The 23487-nt window shown below is 44.0% G+C and overlaps 1 protein-coding gene across 7 annotated transcripts in view; it reads left to right on the plus strand.

Moving 5' to 3' along the window:
- LOC138510254 (tight junction protein ZO-2-like) overlaps window positions 1-23487 on the plus strand; it is a 1104514-nt gene that overhangs the window by 880298 nt on the left and 200729 nt on the right. For all 7 annotated transcript variants that reach the window (XM_069625778.1, XM_069625777.1, XM_069625773.1 and 4 more), the window contains one exon: window positions 2092-2187. In XM_069625778.1, the coding sequence (XP_069481879.1) occupies window positions 2092-2187 (96 nt within the window). The remainder of the gene's footprint in view (window positions 1-2091; window positions 2188-23487) is intronic.

Below are 23487 nucleotides of genomic sequence, written 5' to 3' on the forward strand. Positions count from 1 at the left end.
TGTCTGCCAGAGTACCTGAATGGAAACCGCTCCCTCTGGGGGTCTGGCTGTCCTTATTGGACAGTCACCCGCCCCATTCTGAAGACTGCAGAGAGAGATGGCACAGGAGTATGTGCCGAAACTGAATAATAGGTGAGGTTCCTGAGATGAACGGCAAGTTGACCACTGGAAACTGAAGTAACCGAAGAAGGCGACCAGAGACTCCTGCAGACCCTTTGCAACACTGTGAAGCGACCACTGCTGTCCTGACCATGTTTTCTATGTGAGAGATAAGCTGCAAAGAGGACTCCTTCCCTTTAGCTGGTGGCACCAATCAGCCGTGAGACGAACTACAATCTGAGCCTGAGGTGCTGTGCCTTTCCAGAGCTTCAGACCGCGAATGCCAGGAGACCTCCAACCCTATTGTAGTGCAACGTGTTGCCGAGGCTGAATCCGTCCAAGTCTTTGCTGAGCTCCAGGTGAACCTCCAAAGACACAATCCAACTCATCCAAGTCCTCTCACCAAAGTGCAGGATGCCAAAACCGCAGACTGATCAGAGAAGCTGAAGAAATCTATGCCAAAGGTGCGGGGGTCTCCCCCTCTCTCTCTCTCTCTCTCTCCCTCGCCCCATCCTTACCTAGAGACCTTTTCCTCTTCTGCTGCTTCGCAAGACTTTGAGCCCTCTCCGAACTGACTTTTGCATAGTTAGGGATTTTGACTAACCAAATGTTTTCCTTCCCAAAAGACTTTATCTTATGTAGTTTTGCGAACTAAATACAATTGCGTATATCTTTGTCTGTGCACGATATTGCCGATGCGCTCTAACAATTGTAAACGCAAGCAACTACAAACTAAGAAGCAGCCTTTGACAAGTATCTTGTGTGTTGGTTTAATGTCGATGTATTTTAAGATATTCCTTGTGTAAATAAGATAAGTATATATTTTATATAAATATAGTGGTGCAAGTGTTTCTTTTACCTACTTTACTAACTAGGTTCAGTGTACTTCCCTACAGCTCACATCTTCCTCTTATGATGATAAGCCTGACTGCTCTGCCACTCTACGAAGGTTTAATGAGTAGTACAAACTGATACTAAGAGTTGGGGACCTGTATACCATTGGGATAGTTTTATGAAGTCTTACCTCAAGTGGATTTTAGGAAAATTCCTGTAACAGGGCCTGGAATCGGAACTGAAAACCACTGTCATGATATGATTGAAGGCTCGATTTTGATATTTTTCATTTTTTTTGTTTTTAAATAGGAAGGCTGAGCTCCAGAATAGGGTGATGGTATCTGCATTACATTCTTCACCTTTATAAGCAAAATATTTAACGGTTTTAATAGACCTGGAATATCAGTCGATTTGGTTTACTCATTTTAGCTATCTGTCTCTTATAGTATTATTGTTCTATGCTATGAATTAGAAAGGTATCATTTTATGCTATGTACCAATACAAAAAAAGAAGAACCACTTTACAGGCTCTACCTCAAAATTACTGGGCTCAAATTCATGCTTTAAAAAGGCCTTTCTTCTGGAAATGTAATTGCCTATATGGTTTAACGATGGAAGCGATTCTCTGAAAAAGAATGGTGATTGTGTAGGATATGTGGCACTAACCTTGAAAGTGTAACCCATTGTTATCATCTTTCCTGGTTTGTAAAAGGCAAGGCAAAGATTGTTTCTCAAGACTGGCACACTCACAATTAAATAATTTAAGGCTAATGTTGGCAATATCTATAATTGTATAAATATTGATTGGTAATTGATGTTTTTGTGATTACAAAGCACAATTATGTTTATGGTACTTGAGTTAACCTTTTTGCGTGTGTATGATAAACCTGGGCTTTGTACTCGGTGTGTGATGAAAATGGATGAACATTTTCTGGATATCACTCTTACCGAAAAATGTTCTTGCGTTTTGAGCACTAACATGCAAAGTCCTCAAAAAAAGTCTGTAGCAGTTTTGGGGAGTGGTGGCTTCTATGGGAGTGAGCTTGTGTAGCACAACGTGTTAACTGTAATTGAAATTACCAGTAAAAGTGTGTGATGTTTACCCTATTTTACTATTAAGTGTGTGTACTTTAAACAGTGCATTTCTTTTTTTTACAGCTGGTTTCAAAAGGCCTGTGGTTGTGTTTGGTCCTATTGCAGACGTGGCAATGGATAAGTTGGCTCAAGATTTGCCTGATCTTTATCAACTTGCCAGTAAGTCTTTTTGATATGCTGAAGTTTGAATTTTGCTAGTCACTGGTTGCTTAAATATTCCAACTTCAAAGTAACCATGCATTTTTGCGAGATCCAGATACTAATATGTTGTTGTTTCATCTTATTCTTTATCTAAAAAAAGTAAGGAGTGGAATGAATATTTAAACAAGAAGATACATTTTGAAAGGGATTATTGCTCTACAGAAGGTCAATGTTTGTGAGCGTATCCTTTCGATGTATTTGTCAAATTGTCCTGTTGGAGAATGTCTACTCCTTTTGAGATGCTGGCTCTTCCTTTTTATCCATCAAACATTTCCTCTTATGCACCATCTTTTCTTTCTCTCTTCGCTGGTGGCTAAATTGTTGACTTGAGAGCTTGGTCTTGGACAGCCCCCTTTCATGGCTCTTCTTCATTTGAAGTTCCAAGACCTTGGTGAATTTGGGAACCCACAAGATGTGGGTTTAAATCAGTGTTCCCATTTAAAAACATTGTTACCTTGGGCAAATCACACCATCTTCCTGTGCCTCAGACTCCAACTGTGAAAACGTACAATTATAAAAGCATGTTTGAGCACAGGCATGTAGTGCTATATTAGTGATTGGCAATGTCCATGCAAATAATAGCAGCTAACACAACCCCCACTACCGATTAAGAACTCTGCAGTCAGAGGCCACCAACTAACTGACTGACCATACCCAAAACTATATGCAAAAGCTGCAGAGCCTTCCTCGTGTTGAACAGCCTACCAGATGGCCTGAGACACACAGCTTCATGACATTCAATGCTACGCTTAAAATCTTCCTGTTGTTGGACCTGCCTTAAATTTGGAAGTAGACTGAACATAAACACACCACTAAAGCATCTACAATTAATTGAGTTGTACAGAGTGGATGTTACAAATGAAACTTAACCTTCTTGACTACCACTCGTCCACAAAAAGTCAAGCAAGAACACTTCTTAAGAGTAATAATTTGTAATATTTAAGCAATAGAACCCTGGGACATTACCAGACCGGTAATGCCTCCCTCCCACCCCTCCGGTTCTATTACTTAAATAGTTCAAAGCATTACTTTTAAAAATAAATAAGGGATCCATTCTATTGCTATTAGTACCTTGGCACGTTGAACCAGGTTACTAATAGTTTATTTTTCTCGAGTTTAGAAACGGCGTGTAAACCAGCTTCCCCATCTGCAATTCACCATGAGCAGCGTACAAAAAGCACAATCGGAGGGGAAGCAACAGAGACAGGAGTTCCTAGCTAGGATGTTTTTTATGAAATTTGTACTTTAGAATAGCAGTTAGAGAAGCCATGCCCCACACACCAGCCCACCTGGGAATACTGGGGCAGCTCTCCTATGCCACCAGGGACATGCTATAAAACCCCCACAACCGACATAACAGGGGTGCCATTGTTGTACCACAGCGACTCCACATGGACAAAAGGGGTGGGCTTAAGGCACTATATGAATACTCTGTTGTATGTAACACCACCTGGACAGGGAAGACAGGGCCAGATTGGCCAGGGACAGCAGACAACCAGAGGATGGGGAGTGGGTTAATACCAACCCCAGGATACAGGAAGTTGTGGGTTGGTCAGGAGGAGGTGGCCGAGCAAGAGACCAGCAGGAGGAAGGATTGTGGAGTGTGGAGGTGATTTCTGGAGCAGATGAAGCATTGATTAGTGAGTGCAAGTGGTACTGCATTAATAATGTGCGTGAAAGAGGGGCAAGTGTATTTTGGAGAGTGAGTGTAGGGACTGAGTGTCAAGTGCTTGTGCGAGTGAAAGAAGGGTGTTTGAGTAGCAGGTGGGGTAGAGTACTAGCTGTAGTTTGTGGAGGGGGAGAGCAGTAGGGTGTGGAGGGGGAGGGCAGTAGTGTATGGAGGGGGAGCAGTATTTCCTTCAAAGTCACCATCCTAGGCTTGTCCTTTCCCAGGAAGACCCCGAGGTTCAGGGTAGGACAAAGTCCACGGCCTTTGTGAGGACCAGGATGTAGTGGGAGTACAAGGCTATACCTCTGCCTGGCTGGTACCTTCGACACTGTGCCCTTCAGCCGAAGAGCTTACAGTTCCTCCTGTAGCCTGGTGCTGTCGACTAATTGGGAGGCTGGGGAGGGTTGACTGGGGGCACCTGAGGAAGGGTAGACCGTACCATAGCACCACTAACTGGTGGCCCCAGCTGTCAGAGGTGATATCCTTCCGCCGCTCCAAGAACCCAGAGACATTCTTTCACACCAGGGAAGCATGGGGGCAGTACTCTGAGGTTTCTGAGATGCTGGTGCCGCTGAGGTCGAAGTCGAAGGGGACTAGCCCTTCAACCTTGCCGCAGCACGAAAATCTCATTTAACTTTGTCTGGCCTGTGGTACTTGTGACCTCCTCATGAAGGGGATGTAGCGTCTGAAGCCTCATCCCATTTATCCAAAGGTGAATGTCTGCTTGGCTGATTGTTGGACTGCCAAACCCAATGACTTAGCTGCCAGCTGGGAGTCCTTACATTTTTCTAATGACCAGTCAGCTTTAGCCTCAAACAGGTGCTCTCCATTGAACACCAAAGCAAGGAGCTTCACCTGGACGTTGAGCAAAAAGTCCAACCCTCGAAGATATGTTGCCCTGTGCAGCACTGTCCATCTACACCAACTCTGGAGGGAGCACCGACATAAATTAATTGGGGAATATGTATTTTTCCAAAATTGAATCGCTCACTAAGAACAGAGCGGAAACCCTAGCGTTTCTGAAATTGATCAAAAGTACCGAACAAGATCTCGGCGCCACAACCAAACCTGAAGAATTAGTCAATCAACTTGAGAAATTGATCCATCGTGAGATCAGTCAAAGACCTCATGCCACCACTTTATCACAGTATTCTAAAGGATAACGAATTCCCAGAGGTCTGAGAATAGAACTAGAACCAACATTGTGCAAAGAAAATCCGGAATTTGTTAAAAGGTGGAGACTCATATTAAACAAAGAATTATCTACTCTTTTGGAAGAATTAACGACAAATTAGACGGTTACAAGAAAGAAATTGAGTAAAAAAAAATAAGGAAATTCAGGAGAGACACTCTAGATTATAAGTTGGATATTATATATACGTGGAAGGAATATTATCAGAAAGACACCAATAAAGGAACAAGACCAGTGTGGAACAAGAATAGACAACCACCGAATCAGACGCCCACATCATCTGACGCGTCAAGTGGAGAAACTGAGAATCTAGAGAACGTGACAGTACCAGAATCTGAACCCAGAGGTACTAGTCAGGTACCTACAACATCGAAAGATACCACCGGAGCATCTGCAACAACTTATTCTTTTTTAGACCGCATCAGATTAGAAGAGGGGAAAAAGAAGAAATCCGTCAAGAAAAATGAATCTTCAACAAAAGAAAACCTAGTGGTCAATATTTCTAGTTATAATTTAACCAAATTTGAGAGACAAACACTGCAGAAGGGTATCTCCTTTGTTCCAGTGTACTCAAGCAGCCTTTTAAAAGAGAAGATTGATTTCTTCAAACTCATACAGAAAATGAAATTGAAATTGTTCTTTGACACCATTGAAATGCCAGATAATACACAAACTACAGACTTTGTGGAAATGAAACCCAAAAGCATGTTTTCACCACCAGTGCAAAGTATGGTACTTGATGCATTTCAGAAATTGGTACTAAATTATTTCAAAAAGATTAAGTTTCACAGAAGAAATAAATCTAACTTAACAAACCAAGAGAAGCAAGTATTAGATAGACTTTGGCAGGATCCAGATCTTACTATCAAACCAGCCGATAAGGGTGGAGCGTTGGCCCTAATGGACACCACTAAGTACAAGAATGAAGTAGAACGCCAACTAAATGATCAAGACACATATTTAGAAATGTTTACAGATTCAACAGAACGAATACGGGAAATAATTAAAATTACCTTGGAGGAAGCAGAAAATGATGAGATCATAACTTACAAAACCAAAATGTTTCTCAATAATTTACATCCAATAACACCAGTAATTTACATCTTACCCAAAATCCATAAGTGTTTGGAATATCCACCAGGACGACCAATTATTGCAGCAAAGAATAGCCTCCTGGAACCTCTTGCTCAGTATATTGACAAGATAATTCAACCATTAACGCAAAAAACAACCACCTACATCAAGGACACTAATCACTTTCTACAAAAACTCGAATCAATAATATTTGAAGGAACCAAAGACATTATGTTTACTATGGACGTCACGAGTCTCTACACCAACATAACCCATCACGCAGGATTAGAAGCGATGGAATGGTTACTACTAAACACAGAAGAAACAGTGAGGGGAGAGCCACTGTTTATACTGAAACTCTTGGATATTGTATTGAAAAATAATTACTTTATGTTTGAAGATCGTTACTTTATACAAATAGCCGTAACAATAGGGGCTGCCATGGCACCAGGTTATGCCAACACCTACATGTCTTACTTGGAGGGAACCCAAATTCTAACAAATACGAAATGGAGGAACAATTTAAATTCCTAGTGCGTTTCATAGATGACTTATTTGGAATTTGGAGTGGCACAGAAGAAGAGCTTGATGAATTTTTTAACTTCATGAATTCTCTAGCACCAAGGATTAAATTTACACACAAAACAAGCAGAACAACATTAGAATTTCTAGATGTTTTGATATATTTAGAAGCAGGCAAACTTGAGACGACAGTGTTCACCAAACCAACCGACAGGAACAGTTTATTATGTGCATCCAGCTTTCATCCAAAGAACACTATAGAAAGCATCCCATTAAGTCAATTCCTACGTTATAGGAGGATCATCTCCAATGAGGAAGAATATGATAAAAAAAGCTATTGATCTAACAAAGAAATTCCTGTTGAGAGGATACATGAAAGAAACAGTGAAAAAACATGCAACAAAGGTCAAGAATATTCCCAGACCAGAAGCCCTAAAACCCAAAATCAAAAATAAGGAGACAGAATTGGTTTGTTACAACTTACTCTCAACAAAGTAATAGCATCAAAAGAATTATCAAGAAACATTGGAAACTATTAAACATGGATCCAACATTGTCAGCATTATTCCCCAGCCCACCACTATTTGCCTACAGTAAAAGTAAATCCATACGGGATCACCTAATCAAATCAGATTTTGGTTACGAAAAAATCACTCAAACTTTCAAGGGAACAATTCCATGTAATAACTGTAACTGCTGTAACAACGTGTTCAAAGGAAACTACATTAATCATCCATGTCAAGGACATAAGATCGCACTTACCCATGCATCTACATGCGACACGATGAATGTAATATATGGGATCAAATGCCCATGCGGAATGTATTATGTCGGACTTACCAGCAGAAAAGCGAAAACAAGATGGGGGGGGAACATAAATCAAACATCAGGCAACAATCAGTCAAATCACCTGTGTCGCAACATTTCAAAGAACTGAAACATTCAATTGCCCAGATCCAATTTATCATCCTTGAACATGTATCTCTACCCAGAAGAGGAGGTAATATAACAAAACGCCTGCAGCAGCAAGAAATCTACTGGATTGCGAAATTGGACAGCATGCACCCTCATGGCATGAACCATGAATGGGATCTAACTTGTTTTTTATGAAGAAAACGCATTTACATTGTTACATAGCTAATGGAAAGTAATGGATTGCCATACTGAAAACATACAAGAGTATACCTAAATGGCTGCAAATAGTGAATTTTGATAAATCTTCTCTGTTTAAACAAGATCCACAAAAGACCTTTCTAGTCAATTATAGTCTGTTAACAACACACCCAAGATGGCGGCTTCATTGGGACCTATAGCAAACACAGAACAGCGAGAGAAAAAGGTCACTCGGTTGCTTAGCGACCTGGAATACAATCGCGGGATAAGGATGCAAACACGAGGGGAGACAGAACCGAGCAGCAGAGGATAACGCAGGACTCGCCGGTAAGAGCGCAGACAACAAACAACTATCAGATTCAGGATCCTCTCGGACGTCAGACTAAACTCCAGCTAACATATGTCTTCACAGGAAGGCTACAAACTCGGAACAACCGCGTGTGGACAAAGATACAGATGACAACTATAATCGAGTGTTCTGGATTGACTAGCAGTTCACAATCCATTACGCATCCAGTACACACAACGAAATGCCAAAGCAGTGAGTTTTTCCACCCCTTTCTTTGAATAGAACAGAAAGGACCCTTGATCTCAAAACGAAATGTGACATAGGAGTGGGACCCAGCGCTTATACAGCGACTGGTCCCACAATATGTCACATCAAGACACAGTACCAAGAAGCAGTGTAAGCACAGACTTCTCACTAAATAAAGTGTCCTTTGCTTTACAGAACGGACACGAACTGTAGCAGCTAAAGAGTAAATAAACTGAACACACGAGACGGGAACCCACAAGACTTTGTCATTTCTAGACGCATATCTTAAAGGTTGGTTTATAATGAACGCTGAGAGAATCGTGAAATAATAATGCTCAATTAAGAAATAATCACAAAAAGTAACAAATATATTCTCTATTATTCTTAGATGAATCAATGAATAGATCTGTTATCCACATCTGAAGAAGGGTTAAAAGACAGCCCGAAAAGCGTAATGTAAAGATAGGAGTTGTCTCTGTTAAGAAGAATCAACAACAAACAGGACATTGAACTTAAAATCCCATCAGGATATCGGACAATATTAGGAGTTACTCAAGTGTATGACTTTAGATCTAACTTATATTTATGTTTGTCAATGAATTTTCAACAGTCTTTTTTTGATATAATGCTTTTAAAAAAATGTGAACCATAAACAATGTAATGATTGTAAATTACAATGGTAATGCTTTGTTTGTTTGATGACCAACGAGAACACAGTTCTAAAATCAAATTTCATTTAATGTGTAAGAGATTGCTTGCTGTGAATCCAAATAGAAAAACACGTAAGCCTTTACTGTATTCTAAATTGTTTCCGATTATATCGGACAAAAGTGTGCCCTTGCCTTCGCATCCTGTGCATCATGGGAAGCCATCACTCTACAGCACTGTCCATCTTCCCATTTCCCTTCCGACGCAATCCACTGCATTGAGGCACTGTTTGAGAGTATGGTATGTGTGTGGTATATATGCGATTAGGAGTGCAGAGGAGAGAGAGATGAGTGTGTGGGAGAAATAATTGTGCTCCAGGTTATGTATAGATGGGTTGTTTTGCACAATTGTGTGGTTAATGTTTTTGATTAGGATTTTTTTTAACCAAATTTGTACTTTACAATACATTTCAATCTATCATAAATTCATATGGTATATTCTTGGTCTGAATTTAATTAAGTTTTCATTGTTCCCCAGCCAGATATAAGCTTTAGCTCTACCTTTTTTATTTTTCCTGGTTTGAAGAGCTTGGCACGCCATCTCCCTGCCGTCCATGTCTAAGAAAACGTTCCTCACCTCCCACTCTGGGAGAAGGTCAGCCGTCTCTGAAATGGTCCTCCAAAAGGACATGGGAGTATTTGGCAAATGCATTGATCGCCGTAAGTACCATGCTACCCGAGACAAACACTTTCTTGGCCAAAGCATAGATTTTCTTCGACTCCTATCAGTAGGGAGACTGGGCGACAAGATGGCAGACCTGTGTGCGAGCACGCAGAAAGAATAGGAACTGAGTTAAGGGAGTGTAGTGCAGTCTTGAAGTACGGCAATCAATCAATCAATCAACGTCACGTCCGGAGTCAAGTGGTGCGGTCGAGACAGTCGAGAGATGTCAACCTACACTATGCCCTTTGTCGAAATTTTCTGAGCAGCTGACGCTGAGGTGATCTATCAAGATGAGGGATCAGTGGGAGAAGAATCCATAGAAAGAACATTACTGGTAAGTAATTTTTCCTTCTTCAGACAACTAATCGGTGCGTAGTATAGGGTCAGTCTAAGAAGTCCCTGAGGGAGATTAGGCAGAAATCTTCTGTTTATTCTTTCCTGGGGAATGGGGAATCATGGACTATGGTGGGTTGGTGCTTTCTAGATTAGCGGGGGTCTCTATGGCCCTGGAAAAGCAAAGATAAATCCTTGAACCATCTCTGAGTATTCGTTGAGCCATCTGTGACAGCACAAAGTGATATTGTATTGTACTGTACTTGTCATTTATATAGCGCCTTTTACCATCATTATAGTCTCAAAGCAATGGTAGTGGGAACGCCCTTGGATGACCAAAGTCTAGAGTGGTTGAGATCACAGAGTTAGGATAGGTGTGCGCTTTTGGCCACGATAAGGCTTAGCCGGCTGGCCAGGCTCCAGTAGAAATAACCCACGAAGATCAGGCTTGTGGTGGGGTCTTGAAGGGGGTGGGGGTCAGGAGATGGTGTGGGTTCTATAGACTCACTGTGTCCAGCGTGCCCAAATTTGTCCTAGGTCTTTGCTGCATACTGATGTCAGGGGTGTTGAGGCATAGTATGGTGTAAGTAGGCTTGAAAGCATTGTGTCCAGCTAGCCCGCATTTTGTCATAGGTCGTAGCTGCATTATACTGTGAGTGGATGAATAGCCATGCCTGCAGCAGATGTCTACCTAAGTGATGCATTCATACGTACTCAGAGCACCGACAGAGCTTATCTTTGACGTCCCTGTCATCAGAAAGTCTGTGGAAAAAAAGACCAGCTACCCTCGTAGGCTTTTCTAGGCACCATGAAGGACAGGAGGGGGCGTTCCTCAGGTCATTTTAGCACAATAGACTGGTCGGCCTAGTATATCTACTAGGTGGCTACCATAGGATTTAGGATGATGGGATTCTTTAGGCACCATGGACAGGCTACGTTTATAGTTTTACGCCTTTCCTACCGCAGCAATACATCCAAGTGTAACACGTCTCCTACCCCCTAAATCCATCCGAAATGGCCCATTTCCTACCCACAGAATCCATCTGAATCCAGCACATTTCCTACACCCAAAATCCATCAAAGTACGGCAAATTTTCTATCCCCAAAAATACATCTGAATACCCCCACAGTCCATATGATTACATCCCCTTTCCTACCCCCATATTCCATCAGAGTATGGCACGTTTCCTACCCCAAAATCCATATGAACATGGCACATTTCTACCCCCAAAAATCCAACTCGGTGCACCACATTTCCTACCCCCAACAATCCATCTAATCGAACATTCTGGGTGCTTTTAGAATACACAGCAGTGGTGAAAAAAGCACCTCGATTAAATACTGAGGTGACAAAATTGACTCAGATTTAAAATATACAGCAGTGGGAAAATGCACCTAGATTCAAAACTCCCAGCCGTGGGAAAGATGCACCTAGATTCCAACTGAAAGTAGTGGTAAAATGTACATAAATTCAAAACTCACAGTAGTGGCAAACTGGACCCGGATTTAAAATATACCACAGTGGCAAATCACACCTAGATTCAAACTTATAGTAGTCGGAAGATTTGCCTAGATTCAAACTCACAGTGGTGGTAGCACCTAGATTCAAAAGTAGTGGCAGAATGGACCCATATTTAAAATATACAGCACATTTCCGACCCCAAAATCCAAATGAATATGGCACATTTGCTACCCCCAAAATCCCACTTGGTGCGCCCTACTTCTACTCTCCTATTCCCCCCCGCCTGCCTCCCAACAATCCATCTAATCGAACATTCTGAACGATTTTAGAATAAATAGCAGAGGGATAAGTATCTAGAATTAAGGCCTACAGCAGTGGGAAAATGCATCTAGGTTTTGCCGTGCGACTTGGCCATTGCACAAAATTCCTCCCATGACAATGCCCCACTGTACATCTCAATCTATTCAAGTGCAGTGGAGGTGAAGTTCTATCTCGACCACTTTGACTGTGATTGCCTATTTTCCCTGTACATGCCATTGTAGTGACTAAACAAACTGATAGTGTGAAAACTGCCTGTTTCCAGCTGGTGATGCATATGAGAACCAAGGTCATGCCATTGTAGTGGCTAACACATCCCTATGACATTTCATAGTGTGAACCATAGTGAGAACCAAGGTCACAAGTCATGTTAGGTGGTGTGAGGGGTCCAGGCAACTGCGATAATGGCAGGCGCCACCAGTGTTGTTAGGTACGTTTTTTTAAAGTCCAATTTGAATTGGACTCTACAAAACGTATCCCTTGGTTTTAGGGCCCCCACTTCTAATATAGGCCTGTACTACCCCCAAGGTTGGTAGAGTGGCAGAGCAGCCAGGCTTACCTTACGAGGAGTAATGGGAGCTGTAAATCGGTACACAGAAATCAGAACATGCATAGACCCAAAGAAACACTTACATCACTATTTTTGATATAACTACAAGTGTGTATTTTATATATACACCAAGCAGTTATAAACTAAAGGAATAGTGTATCAACTAGCATCATCAAAAGTTAATGTAGGATCATGAGGAAAAATAAAGCAGGTGAGTAAATTGTTATATACTTTACTTACCCACACAGAGTGACCGGTAAAAGTACTTGTTTTAAATTTACTCTGCATTATTCAAGTGTAGGTATGTTCAAGAATGCAAGGAGCAACAATCACAGGTAATCAATACTTGTAGCAACTTTTATAAGATTTAGGCAGTCTTTTCCCCAACAAGAAAGAGGTTCTTCAGTTCAGGTTTAGAGGGAAACTAGGAATGCCAAAGTCAAGAGTGTCATAAGATTAACTGTAAGGGAATAAAGATTTTCCATAATAACTTACTAGAAATTCTTGATTCTATTAAAGACAAGGAGGCGAGCATTATGCTTCTCTTTCTTTTATTATTATATGAATAGAAAGCTCAGCAGCAAGTGTTAATACACCTTACTGAAAGCGCAGGTATGCGTGGCAGACAAAAGGTGCATGAAAAACACAAATAACTTAGAAAAATATAATAGAAACAGTGTAAATCAGAGAAAAACTCCATTTCCCATGGTGCTTCAGGAAAAAGGTCCAGTAAAGGGTCACTAACATGTGACCTAGTTCACCAATGAATAACTGACTGTCCACATAAATAGTCATGCAAATTGTGTCACTTCCTCTTTCGTAGCTGCGAACTTGGCTGTTCAAGAAGAAAGACGGTGCGAAGAAGAACTTTCACTGAGGTCGTCTTAAGACAGAAGCCGAAGCGGAGCTGAGTAGGCGATCAGGAGGGCTTGTCTGTAGCCGCTGTCAGGGAAGAGAAGTAACTAGAATTAGTTTGTGCATCAACGAACCCTAGTTCCCCTTACGGGGTGGGAGAGAAATAGTGTGTTCATTTGACATACATAAATCAGTCCACTAAGCAGTAACATTCCCAAATCAGTCGCGCAATTATTACCCCAAAGGTGATTAGCGCGGTTATTTCTCTTGCTGGGCGGGATAATGCTCGCCTCCGTGTCTTTAATAGAATGAAGAATTTCTAGTAAGTTATTATGGAAAATCTTAATTCTATGTCAAGACCGGAGGCTCCCATTATGCTTGTTTAAAGCTTACTTACCACGATAGATGCTGGTTGTTCTAGCGGTTTCAGGTAGAATTCCTTGAATATTGATTCACCTGACCAATCCGCCATTCTCATGATATCTTCTAGGCGTACTCCAACCTGAAATGCTTTGGAAGCCATGGCTCCTCTCACCGAGTGGGCCCCGAAATGCAGGGTATCTATTCCTGCTTGAGTCAGAGTCCAGCGCACCCAGCGCGCTAGGGTTGGAGCCGAAACTGCCTTGTGCGGTTTACGCAGGGCTATTAGCAGTTGCCCGTTAGGGGAAGTCCTAAGCGGGGCAGTCTGCTCCTCGTAAACTTTTAAGCATTTAACTAGGCAAAGCTTAGGTTGATCTTTGAAAGCGGGGTACGAAATCACCCGCGAGTTGCATTTCGTTCTCCTGTGCAAATGGAATACCACCCCATCAGGAGAAAAGGTCCTGCCCGCCAGATCGAGAGCTCTAACGTCAGAGACCCTCCTGCAGGAGACTAAGCAGAGCAGCGTAGTAAGTTTGCCTGACGAGGCAGTCCTGGACAGGTCCTTGTTATGCAGCCATGACAGAAAAAGATTCAGAACCTTGTTGACGTCCCAAAGCTTATCATAGCGGGACGGGGGCGGAATTGTAAGTCTGATTCCTTTAAGGAGTCTCCAGACGAGCTGATGCTCTCCAGCTGGAAGCCCTTGAATGAGGTCATGCCCGGCAGAAATAGCTGAGCGGTAGGTGTTAACTGTCCTATAGGCGAGGCCTCTTTCAACTAATGATGCCAGGAAATTTAGGATTTCCTCTATAGGTGCTGAAACTGGATGTGAACCGTTCCTTCGGCACCATTTACTCCAGGCGCTCCGGGAGTAAGAATATCTCTTGAGGGTAGCAGGGGCCCAGCTTTCCTCAATGAGGTTGATTGCCATGGCTGATATGCCGGGAATCCTCCACCTTGACCTGAAATCCTCCAGGCTGCTAGGTTCAGTGATCCGTTGAGGAGAAGGGGGTGACGCTGCCCTGACGGATCCAGAAGGAGATCTGGAAATTGGGGTAGAAGGATTGGAAAATCCGAAGAAAGTTCCAGAAGAACTGGATACCAGGTCTGAGAGGTCCAGACCGGGGCTATGAGGATCAGGTCCGTATGCTCCTGACGGGCCTTCGCCAGGGTCCTCGCTATCATTGTAAATGGAGGAAAGGCATAGTGAATCCCCTGGGTCCACTGCTGTAGGAATGCATCGGTCGCAGCTGCTGCTGGGTCCGGTCTCCAGCTGTAAAAGATGGGTAGCTGGGTGTTGAGACAAGATGCAAAGAGATCTACGGACATGGGGCCCCATGTGCGCTGGAGGCGGAGAAAGACTTCTCTGTCGAGCCTCCAGTCGCTGAAATCTGTGGAGTGACGGGAGTGCCAGTCCGCCACTACGTTTGTGAGCCCTGGGAGATATTCCGCTGTCACCGAGATCTGGTGTTCCAGACAGAAATGCCAAAAGTCCTTGGCTAATTCCGCTAGAGGTCTTGACTTGGTCCCTCCCAGGTGATTGATGTACCGTACTGCGGAGATGTTGTCCATCTTTAGTAAGATACAACAACTCGCTTTGCCTCTGGCAAAGGAGCGCACAGGCAATGAGCCGGCGAGGAGCTCCAGACAGTTTATATGCATTTTCAGCTCCTGAGGTGACCAGAACCCTCCTTTGGCGACAGAGCCGCATCTCGCTCCCCAACCGGAGCAACTGGCGTCTGATTCTATGATATCGGGGGTGGATCCGAAAATGGCTCTGCCGTTCCAGGCTTCCATATGAGTGAGCCACCAATTGAGCTCCGTGCGCGCGGAGGTCGACAGTGTCAGACGCTGAGAGTAGGAGAGGCTCCGTATCAGGTGCTGACCCTTGAGCCTTTGCAATTCTCTGTAATGAAGAGGACCGGGAAAAATCGCTTGAATGGAAGACGACAGGAGACCGATTACTCTTGCCAACTCTCGAAGAGATACGAGGTCTCTCTGTAGAAGTCTGCGGATCTCCCTCCGTGCCGCGTGTATCTTGGCCATGGGAAGATGAAGTTGCGAGTTCAAGGTGTCTACCAATAATCCGAGAAATTCTAGATTCTGAGATGGACGGAGTACAGATTTCTCCCAGTTTATGAGGAAACCAAGACTGTGTAGTAGGTCGATGGCTATTCTGGCCTGGTGCACTACTAGGGCTTGAGAATGAGCCATGAAGATAATGTCGTCTAGATACACTATTAATCTGACTCCTAGTTCTCTCAAGCGGGCTACTACGGGCCACAGAAGTTTGGTGAAGGCCCAAGGCGCTGAGGAGAGCCCGAAAGGTAAACTCGTGCACTCCCAGTCTTGGTTTTTCCAGGAAAATCTGAGATAGCTTACGTGGGCCTGGTGAATAGGAACTGCTAGGTAAGCGTCCTTCAAGTCCAGGCGCACAAGCCAATCGTTTGGTCTCAGGATGTCCCTGAGCATGTGTATCCCTTCCATCTTGAAGTGATGGTAGACAATGAAGTCGTTGAGAGCTCTCAAATTTATAACTGGGCGTACTTTTTGCTTCCTGCGAACCAAGAATATGGGACTGAAGAACCCGCCTTGGCTTGAGCAGGGGCGAATTGCTTGTTTTAGATGTAGACTGCATATTTCGCCATCTAACGCTTCCTCGTCTGCTATGGTCATAACTAATGGTGCAGGACGAGTGGTTTGATGAGGTTGAGCGAAAAACTCTAAGCGCAGGCCGCGCTTCGTCCCTGATCCATGCATCTCCTGATAAGGAGTCGCATACCTGTGCAAAAAGAGCTAACCTCCCCCCTACGGGTTTCTGTGGCGCAGGCGCTGCTATGGATACACTGACCTGTAGTTTGCTGTTGGGCTGGATATCTTGCACCTCTTCTCCATCCACAACCTCTTCCCCGCCCTCTTGAGGGGAAGAACGTGTCTGAGCGGTCCTGCCAAGAATTGTATTGGTCCCGAGATTGCTGAGGTCTTCGATCAAAGGCGAAGCAGCCGGAGGAGCGACCTCTGCCTCGTCCGGCCCTGGAGAAAACCTTACTAGCAAAAACCCTTCTGATGGAGGCTTGAGCCTTATCCAAGGCTGTAAATGTGCCGAAGAATTTCGACATTTCTTTCATGAATGGGTCTCCGAAAAGCAGACCTTGGGCTGCTGCTCCTGATTCCGTATCTGCTAGCTCGGTTAGCTTGCCGTCAATTTTGTATAAGATACCTTTACGGCGTTCAGCCGAGATGGCGCAACTGGCATTACCCAGTAGACAGAGGGCTCTTTGCGCCCAACCTGAAAGGATTGTTGGATCGATGGGATCACTGGAATCAATGGCTGCCTCGGCCAGGTCCATAATCTTGGCTAGAGGACGAGTAATGTCCAGGACTCTGTCCTGACAGGACTTCCAAGCGCGGTCAATACCCTTTCTCGGGTCTTTCACATTCTTTCCCAGAAATGTGATCATCTTGGAGTCTAGCTCCGGGGTGAGGGCGACTTTCCCAGGAATATTGGGACGGGGGCATTCTGCCTTTAATATGGCCCTTACTTCCTTATCTAGAGGCTTGCGAAGTCTGTTCATGATGTAATTGGTTGTTCTGGACGAAGGTTCCCAGTCAGAGGATCTGGGGTGCACAAGATCTTCTGGAGCAAACATCCCGCTGGAAGTGGGGGGTGCCTCCGTTACCTTCTTGGGGATGGGGACTGCCACAATCCCAGAGGTAGAGGGTCGCGACCCTATAGTTTGAGAATCCTCATCAGAGGATGAAAGGGGATGATAGTTATCATAGACCCCTCTATCTTCGTCATCAGTGCCCTGTTGATCTCCCTCCGGGCTTGAGGGTCTAATACCCCTGTTGTCTCCCTCGGGGTAAGAGGGTCTTTCAAGGGAAGGGGTGTCCTTCCTGTCCATGAAGGCTTTTTTCAGCCTGGAGAAGGTGTCTGAGACGGCAGCGGTGGCAGGAGTAGACTGGCTCGGGGGGGGTCATGGAGTCTTTGCTCCTATGAGCCGGAGTACATCCCCCATCTATAAGGTGCTTTCTTTTATGGGTTTTCTTTCTCCCTGTTGGGGAGGTCTCCTGTAGATGCTCCTCCATACTGTCTAGGCGCTGCTGGATAGGCAGGAGCATCTCAGATACTGCCTTCTTGATGGTGGTCTCCACTGAGGATCCCAGCACCTTTTTGAGGCTGTCTGCCATTGCCACCTCATCTGTCTGATATTCCACCTCCTCATGATCAGACCAATCCTGATCTGCCCGGGGGAAGTACTGAGCTGCCATAATCAAATTCAAATGCACCTTTTTTTTTTCTTTTTTTTTTTTAAATATAAATGCTCCTTGTGGGCAACAGCCTTCTCTCAGCCCACTTAATTTCAGCCAAGGAAGGTGTGGAGCACGATACCTTGCTGTGTTGGAAAAAAAGCAATCTGCTTCTGTGGAAGTTATCTAGAGAGAAAGGAAAGGGGCTCGTAATTGCAGCTGGCGCTCGCTTTCAAAATACGTTGTAAAAGCAACGGAAATGACAAGCGAGCGCCAGCTGTTTGAGGAAAGGACTCAGGGAGCAGAGACTCCCTCTAGTGGCCACGGAAGGCCACCGCAACAAAATGCTCTCGGTGTGCGGCCTTCCCGGGCTCTGCGGGAGTGAAGAGGCGAGCCGGGGGCCGCGCACGGAGGAGTGAATAAATTAGCAGGGCCGCTCGCGAACGCGAGGGCTCCTGTCAGCAGAGATCCTCCCACGGCAGCGAAGCAGATGACGCGGAGGATCGACGCGAAACTGACAAGGAAACATAATGAAGCGCGCTACGCGCGCGTATACCAATTAAAGTTATGAACGCTAAATAATATGTACATATGTTATTCAACCTTATTAAAATATATTTAAATCTAAAATTCTAGATTTTTTTTTTTTAATATGAACAAGGAGATAAAAAAGAGTACTTATCTTTGCTGTGAGCAGCAAGAAAGAGGAAGTGACACAATTTGCATGACTGTTTATGTGGACAGCCAGTTATTCATTGGTGAACTAGGTCACATGTTGGTGACCCTTCACTGGACCTTTTTCCTGAAGCACCATGGGAAATTGAGTTTTTCTCTGATTTACACTGTTTCTGTTATATTTTTCTAAGTTATTTGTGTTTTTCATGCACCTTTTGTCTGCCACGCATACCTGCGCTTTCAGTAAGGTGCATTAACACTTGCTGCTGAGCTTTCTATTTATATAATAATAAAAGAAAGAGAAGCATAATGGGAGCCTCCGGTCTTGACATAGAATCGGCAATGCCAAAGTGGAAAGGAGAGCAAAAGTTCTGATGTAAATCTTCTTAGCACAGGTATGTAACAAGTTAGTTGGTCTTTGTAAAAAACACAGGAGCTTAGGAGAAGCCTTCCTGTATGGGCACACGCTGGTTAGGCCTGGGCGACTGCAAATGGGTGAACACCCAGACAGTAGAAACAGTGCTCTAAAAGCAAAGGAGCGACACAAATTGCTTCAGGTAAGTTTCCCCTAAGCCCCACAGTACCTTGAGAGTGAAGATGATGCAGCTCGACGCCTTCTGGATGCACAGCTGCAAACCCGGTCTTCTAGTCCTTGGTCGTGGTGAAGAAAGGGGGGACCCTGGATTGGGTCCTGCAGCATTAGTCGAGATAGGCGCTTGCCAGCAAAGAATTCTTCTTACTCCCACATCGGTTTGTGGTTTTGGCGCTTTTTTCTCAGCACCAGGAGTTAACGATCACTTGCGGTCATAATCTTCTGTGTTTTTCGTTCCGGCACTCTGGTGAGGGGACTGTGAGGAGAGGATTCATGCTTCTGGAGGTCAACAGGGAAGCCACCGAAGTTCCAGCTAGATTTGTCAACGGCAAGGCAATGCACTTTGAGGTACAACCCGTATTTGGTTTCTGCGGCCCAGGAAGGTCGCAGGATGTCGGGGGATGGCTCATATTGAAGAGTGTCTTCAGTCTGGTTATGCCCACCAGCCCAGAGGAGGAAGTTGTCCTTGGCGGAGCTTCGCTGTCAATTCAAAAATGGGGTCAGGAAAGCAGCTGTACTTCAGCAGTGCTTCTGTGGTTACTGGAGGTGTCTCAGGTCCTCGTCTTCTCGGGAGCTTGAGTTCCAGTGGTCGATTTAGTCTTCTGTCACAAAAGCCTTGCCTTTTAAGGAGGAACCCATTCATTTAGGGCTGTGGACCTGTCAATCACCTGGGGGTTGTCCTTGCACAACAGCCAGCTGCCCAGTTCAAACTGGTTACAGCCAAGTATACCCTCAGACAAAGGCCAGAGAAGTTTCGGTATTCTCACTCACCAGACCCACTGTAGCCTTGACGGGCTTCACAAAGGGATCCCGCCAAAGGCCCCACCCCTAAATGGAATATTAGAAGAGCCAAGGAGGAACACACAAACGAAGACTGGGGCCATTTTGGGAAAATCGTCATCCAGGGGTGCTGTACTGCAGTTGTGAAAACAGCCTGCAACTAACACAAAAAATGGTAGAAAAGTATCCACGGCCACCAGTCAATTCAGGTTTGTCTGTTACTGTAACTATAAAAGTTACAGGAGCAGTGGGAAATGAGTTAGTGTAGCCCCCTCCCAGCACTCTACATAAGGCGGTGTGTGCTGTTACCACAAAAAGAAAGGTAAGTAAGATACAAGTTATCCTTGAATTGTAATTCTCATGGAAAAGTAATAAGAAATAAATCAAGGAAGCCCAAGGGCCTCCCCAGCAACACTGCACATAAGGTGCTGTGTGCTGCCACAATCTATTACAGATCCTATAGGGCAAGAGGAAAGCATAGCTCCATTAAAAGTCAAAAGAATCAAAGTAGCAGAAAAATAGGGTTCCCATCTCCAAGCAAAAAGAATGAGTGGTAAAAAGTCCCACTCATTCAGGAGAATGAAGCAAAAAAATCCCAGAAGTCCAGCAAAAGTGTCGGGGGTCTTTCAGGTTGAGGGGAATTGGCACGGGAAATACAAATTCTCCCCAACATTTATGAGGGTGGTGCCACCGCGAAAACGGCCAACACCGCCTGCAGGTGAATGTACATATGCACCGGATTGGGAATTGGGAGGTTAGGGAGGGGTTTCAGGATAATGTGGCAAATAGCAAAGTTTTTAGGACTGTTTTTTAAGGAAAGGAAATCCTCAGTGCGGCGGATGTGCAGGGCAAGAGTTCCAGATGGTGGAAGCTAGGATAAAGATGAAGCAGCCCACTCTAGTGCAGTGGTAAGGGAGGGGGGATAGCAAGGAGGAAAGCCGAGCCTGAGCTGAGGTTTCTGGAGGGTTTGTAGATGATGAGTTTTCTCTGTAGGAACTCAGGCCCTGTCTTACGGAGGGCTCGGTGTGTTATAAACATGGCTTTGAAGGTTGTTCTGAGGCTGATGGGGATCCATTGTAGTATTCTGAGGGAGGGGGTGATATGTTCTCTGGGTGAGAGGGCAAGGAGCAGTCTGGTTGCTGAGTTTTGGATTCTTTGGAGTTTCCTGAGCTGGTAATTGTTATTTCACCAAGGACGATACTTAAAGAAGACAGAAGAAGAGATAATACCTCCAATATTGAGGTATTACATATCGGAGTATAATAAGAAAATATAGGGAAAGTGCCTCAAAATGTAGAGTTAGTAAAGTCATCCAATAATCTGTAAGGACTTTCACAGATCTAATTAACTACACACCAGTATGTGTAAGGTTTGTAGTAACCAAGATGATTATTTTGCTAGTGCCACATGGATATGGGTATTTAGACTTGTATGATCTGGGCATGCCTCAAACATCAGATATATTCAGGGTCATTGTCTCATCAGTAGTTGAATGGGGTTGAGTATGAAATGAGACCCTAAAATGCTTACATTTCATGAATTCATAGGCCAATAATATGACCGAGACATTCAATTCTCCCTTTGCACACTTTAAGAAGTAATTGAGGAAAGGCACGATGAGAAAGGTTTTGAATCCTAAAAGACAAATATAGGTTTTTGTATTGTATTATAGCCATCAGTTGTATAGCGCCATTTCCTCATTTATATAGCCTTAATGTGCTTTGTGGTTGGAATGCTTTCAGGGACCAAAGTCCAGGTATGGGAAACGTTCTTGGAGTGGACTTAAAGATGGGTGTGTGCATTCTGCCAAGATTAGGACTTGGGAGGACTGGCTAGGCTCCAGTAAGTAACCAAGCGGTCAGGTACGTGGGCGGGTTCTGTCGGTGGTCAAGACGGAGTGCTAGTGCAGGAAACTCGAAGTGTGCCCAGCTAGACAGAATTTGTCATAGCTTGTCGCTGTATACTAATTACAGGGGTGTTGAGGTATGTTGGGGGTTTCAGTGCGGAAGGCTATGTGAGCAGATAGACCAAATTTAACATACCCGTAGCTGCATTCTAGAGTGCATGGATGGAGAGCCGTGCCTGTGGCATGTGTTCACATACGTGGTGCATTTATACATATCTTAAACTCAGAGTTATCCTCTACTCTGCCTCTCTGTGAATTTAGAGGTGTGCCAATAGCCTCTCTGAAAGTTGCATTTAGAAGTGTGCCCAATAGCCTCTCTGTGAAAATTGCATTTAGAAGTGTGCCCAATAGCCTCTCTGTGAAAATTGCATTTAGAAGTGTGCCCAATAGCCTCTCTGTGAAAATTGCATTTAGAAGAGTGCCCAATAGCCTCTCTGTGAAAGTTGCATTTAGAAGTGTGCCCACTAGCCTCTCTGTGAAAATTGCATTTAGAAGTGTGCCCAATAGCCTCCCTGTGAAAATTGCATTTAGAAGTGTGCCCAATAGCCTATCTGTGGAAAGTTGCATTTAGAAGTGTGCCCACTAGCCTCTCTGTGAATTTAGAAGTGTGCCCAATAGCCTCTCTGTGATAGTTGAATTCGAAGTGCCCAATAGCCTCTCTGTGAATTTAGAAATGTTCCCAATAGCCACTCTGGAAAGTTGAATTTAGGAATGTGCACAATAACCTGTCGGTGGAAAGTTGCATTAGAAGTGTGCCCAACAGCCTCTCTGTGATAGTTGAATTAGAAGTGCCCAATAGCCTCTCTGTGAATTTAGAAATGTTCCCAATAGCCACTTTGGAAAGTTGAATTTAGAAATGTGCACAATAACCTGTCTGTGGAAAGTTGCATTTAGAAGTGCGCCCAACAGCCTCTTTGTGATAGTTGAATTAGAAGTGCCCAATAGCCTCTCTGTGAATTTAGAAATGTTCCCAATAGCCACTCTGGAAAGTTGAATTTAGAAATGTGCACAATAACCTGTCTGTGGAAAGTTGCATTAGAAGTGTGCCCATTAGCCTCTGTGAAAGCCCATTAGCCTCTGTGTGATTTTAGAAAGTGTTCCCAATACCCATTCTGTGGAAAGTTGCATTTTGAAGTGAGCACAATAGCCTCTCTGTGAAAATTACATTTAGAAGTCTGCCCAATATCCTAATAGTATAATACCATGCAGGGCCGAACCGACTAATCTCCCTAATAACCTCTCTATACAAAGCTGATTTAGATTCATGCCTAATACCCTCCCTCTATAAAGTTGAATTGAAAGAAGTGCACCTACTAGCGTGTCCCAACTGGAAAGTTGACTTTAGAAATGTGCCCAATGGCGTGTCTGTGAAAATTGCATTAGAAGTGTGCCCATTAGCCCCTCTGTGAATTCAGAAAGTGTGCCCAATAGCCATTCTGTGGAAAGTTGCATTTAGAAGTGAGCACAATAGCCTCTCTGTGAAAATTACATTTAGAAGTCTGCCCAATATCCTAATAGTATAATACCATGCCGGGCCAAACCGACTAATCTCCCTAATAACCTCTCTGTACAAAGTTGATTTAGATTCATGCCTAATACCCTCCCTGTATAAAGTTGAATTGAAAGAAGTGCACCTACTAGCGTGCCCTAATTAATCTTATTAGTATAACTAACAGTATAGCTGTGTAATGTAGAATCTA

The sequence above is a fragment of the Ambystoma mexicanum genome, chromosome 6p, assembly GCF_040938575.1.
Source record: "Ambystoma mexicanum isolate Mex_15411 chromosome 6p, UKY_AmexF1_1, whole genome shotgun sequence".
In the NCBI taxonomy this organism is placed as follows: Eukaryota; Metazoa; Chordata; class Amphibia; order Caudata; family Ambystomatidae; genus Ambystoma; species Ambystoma mexicanum.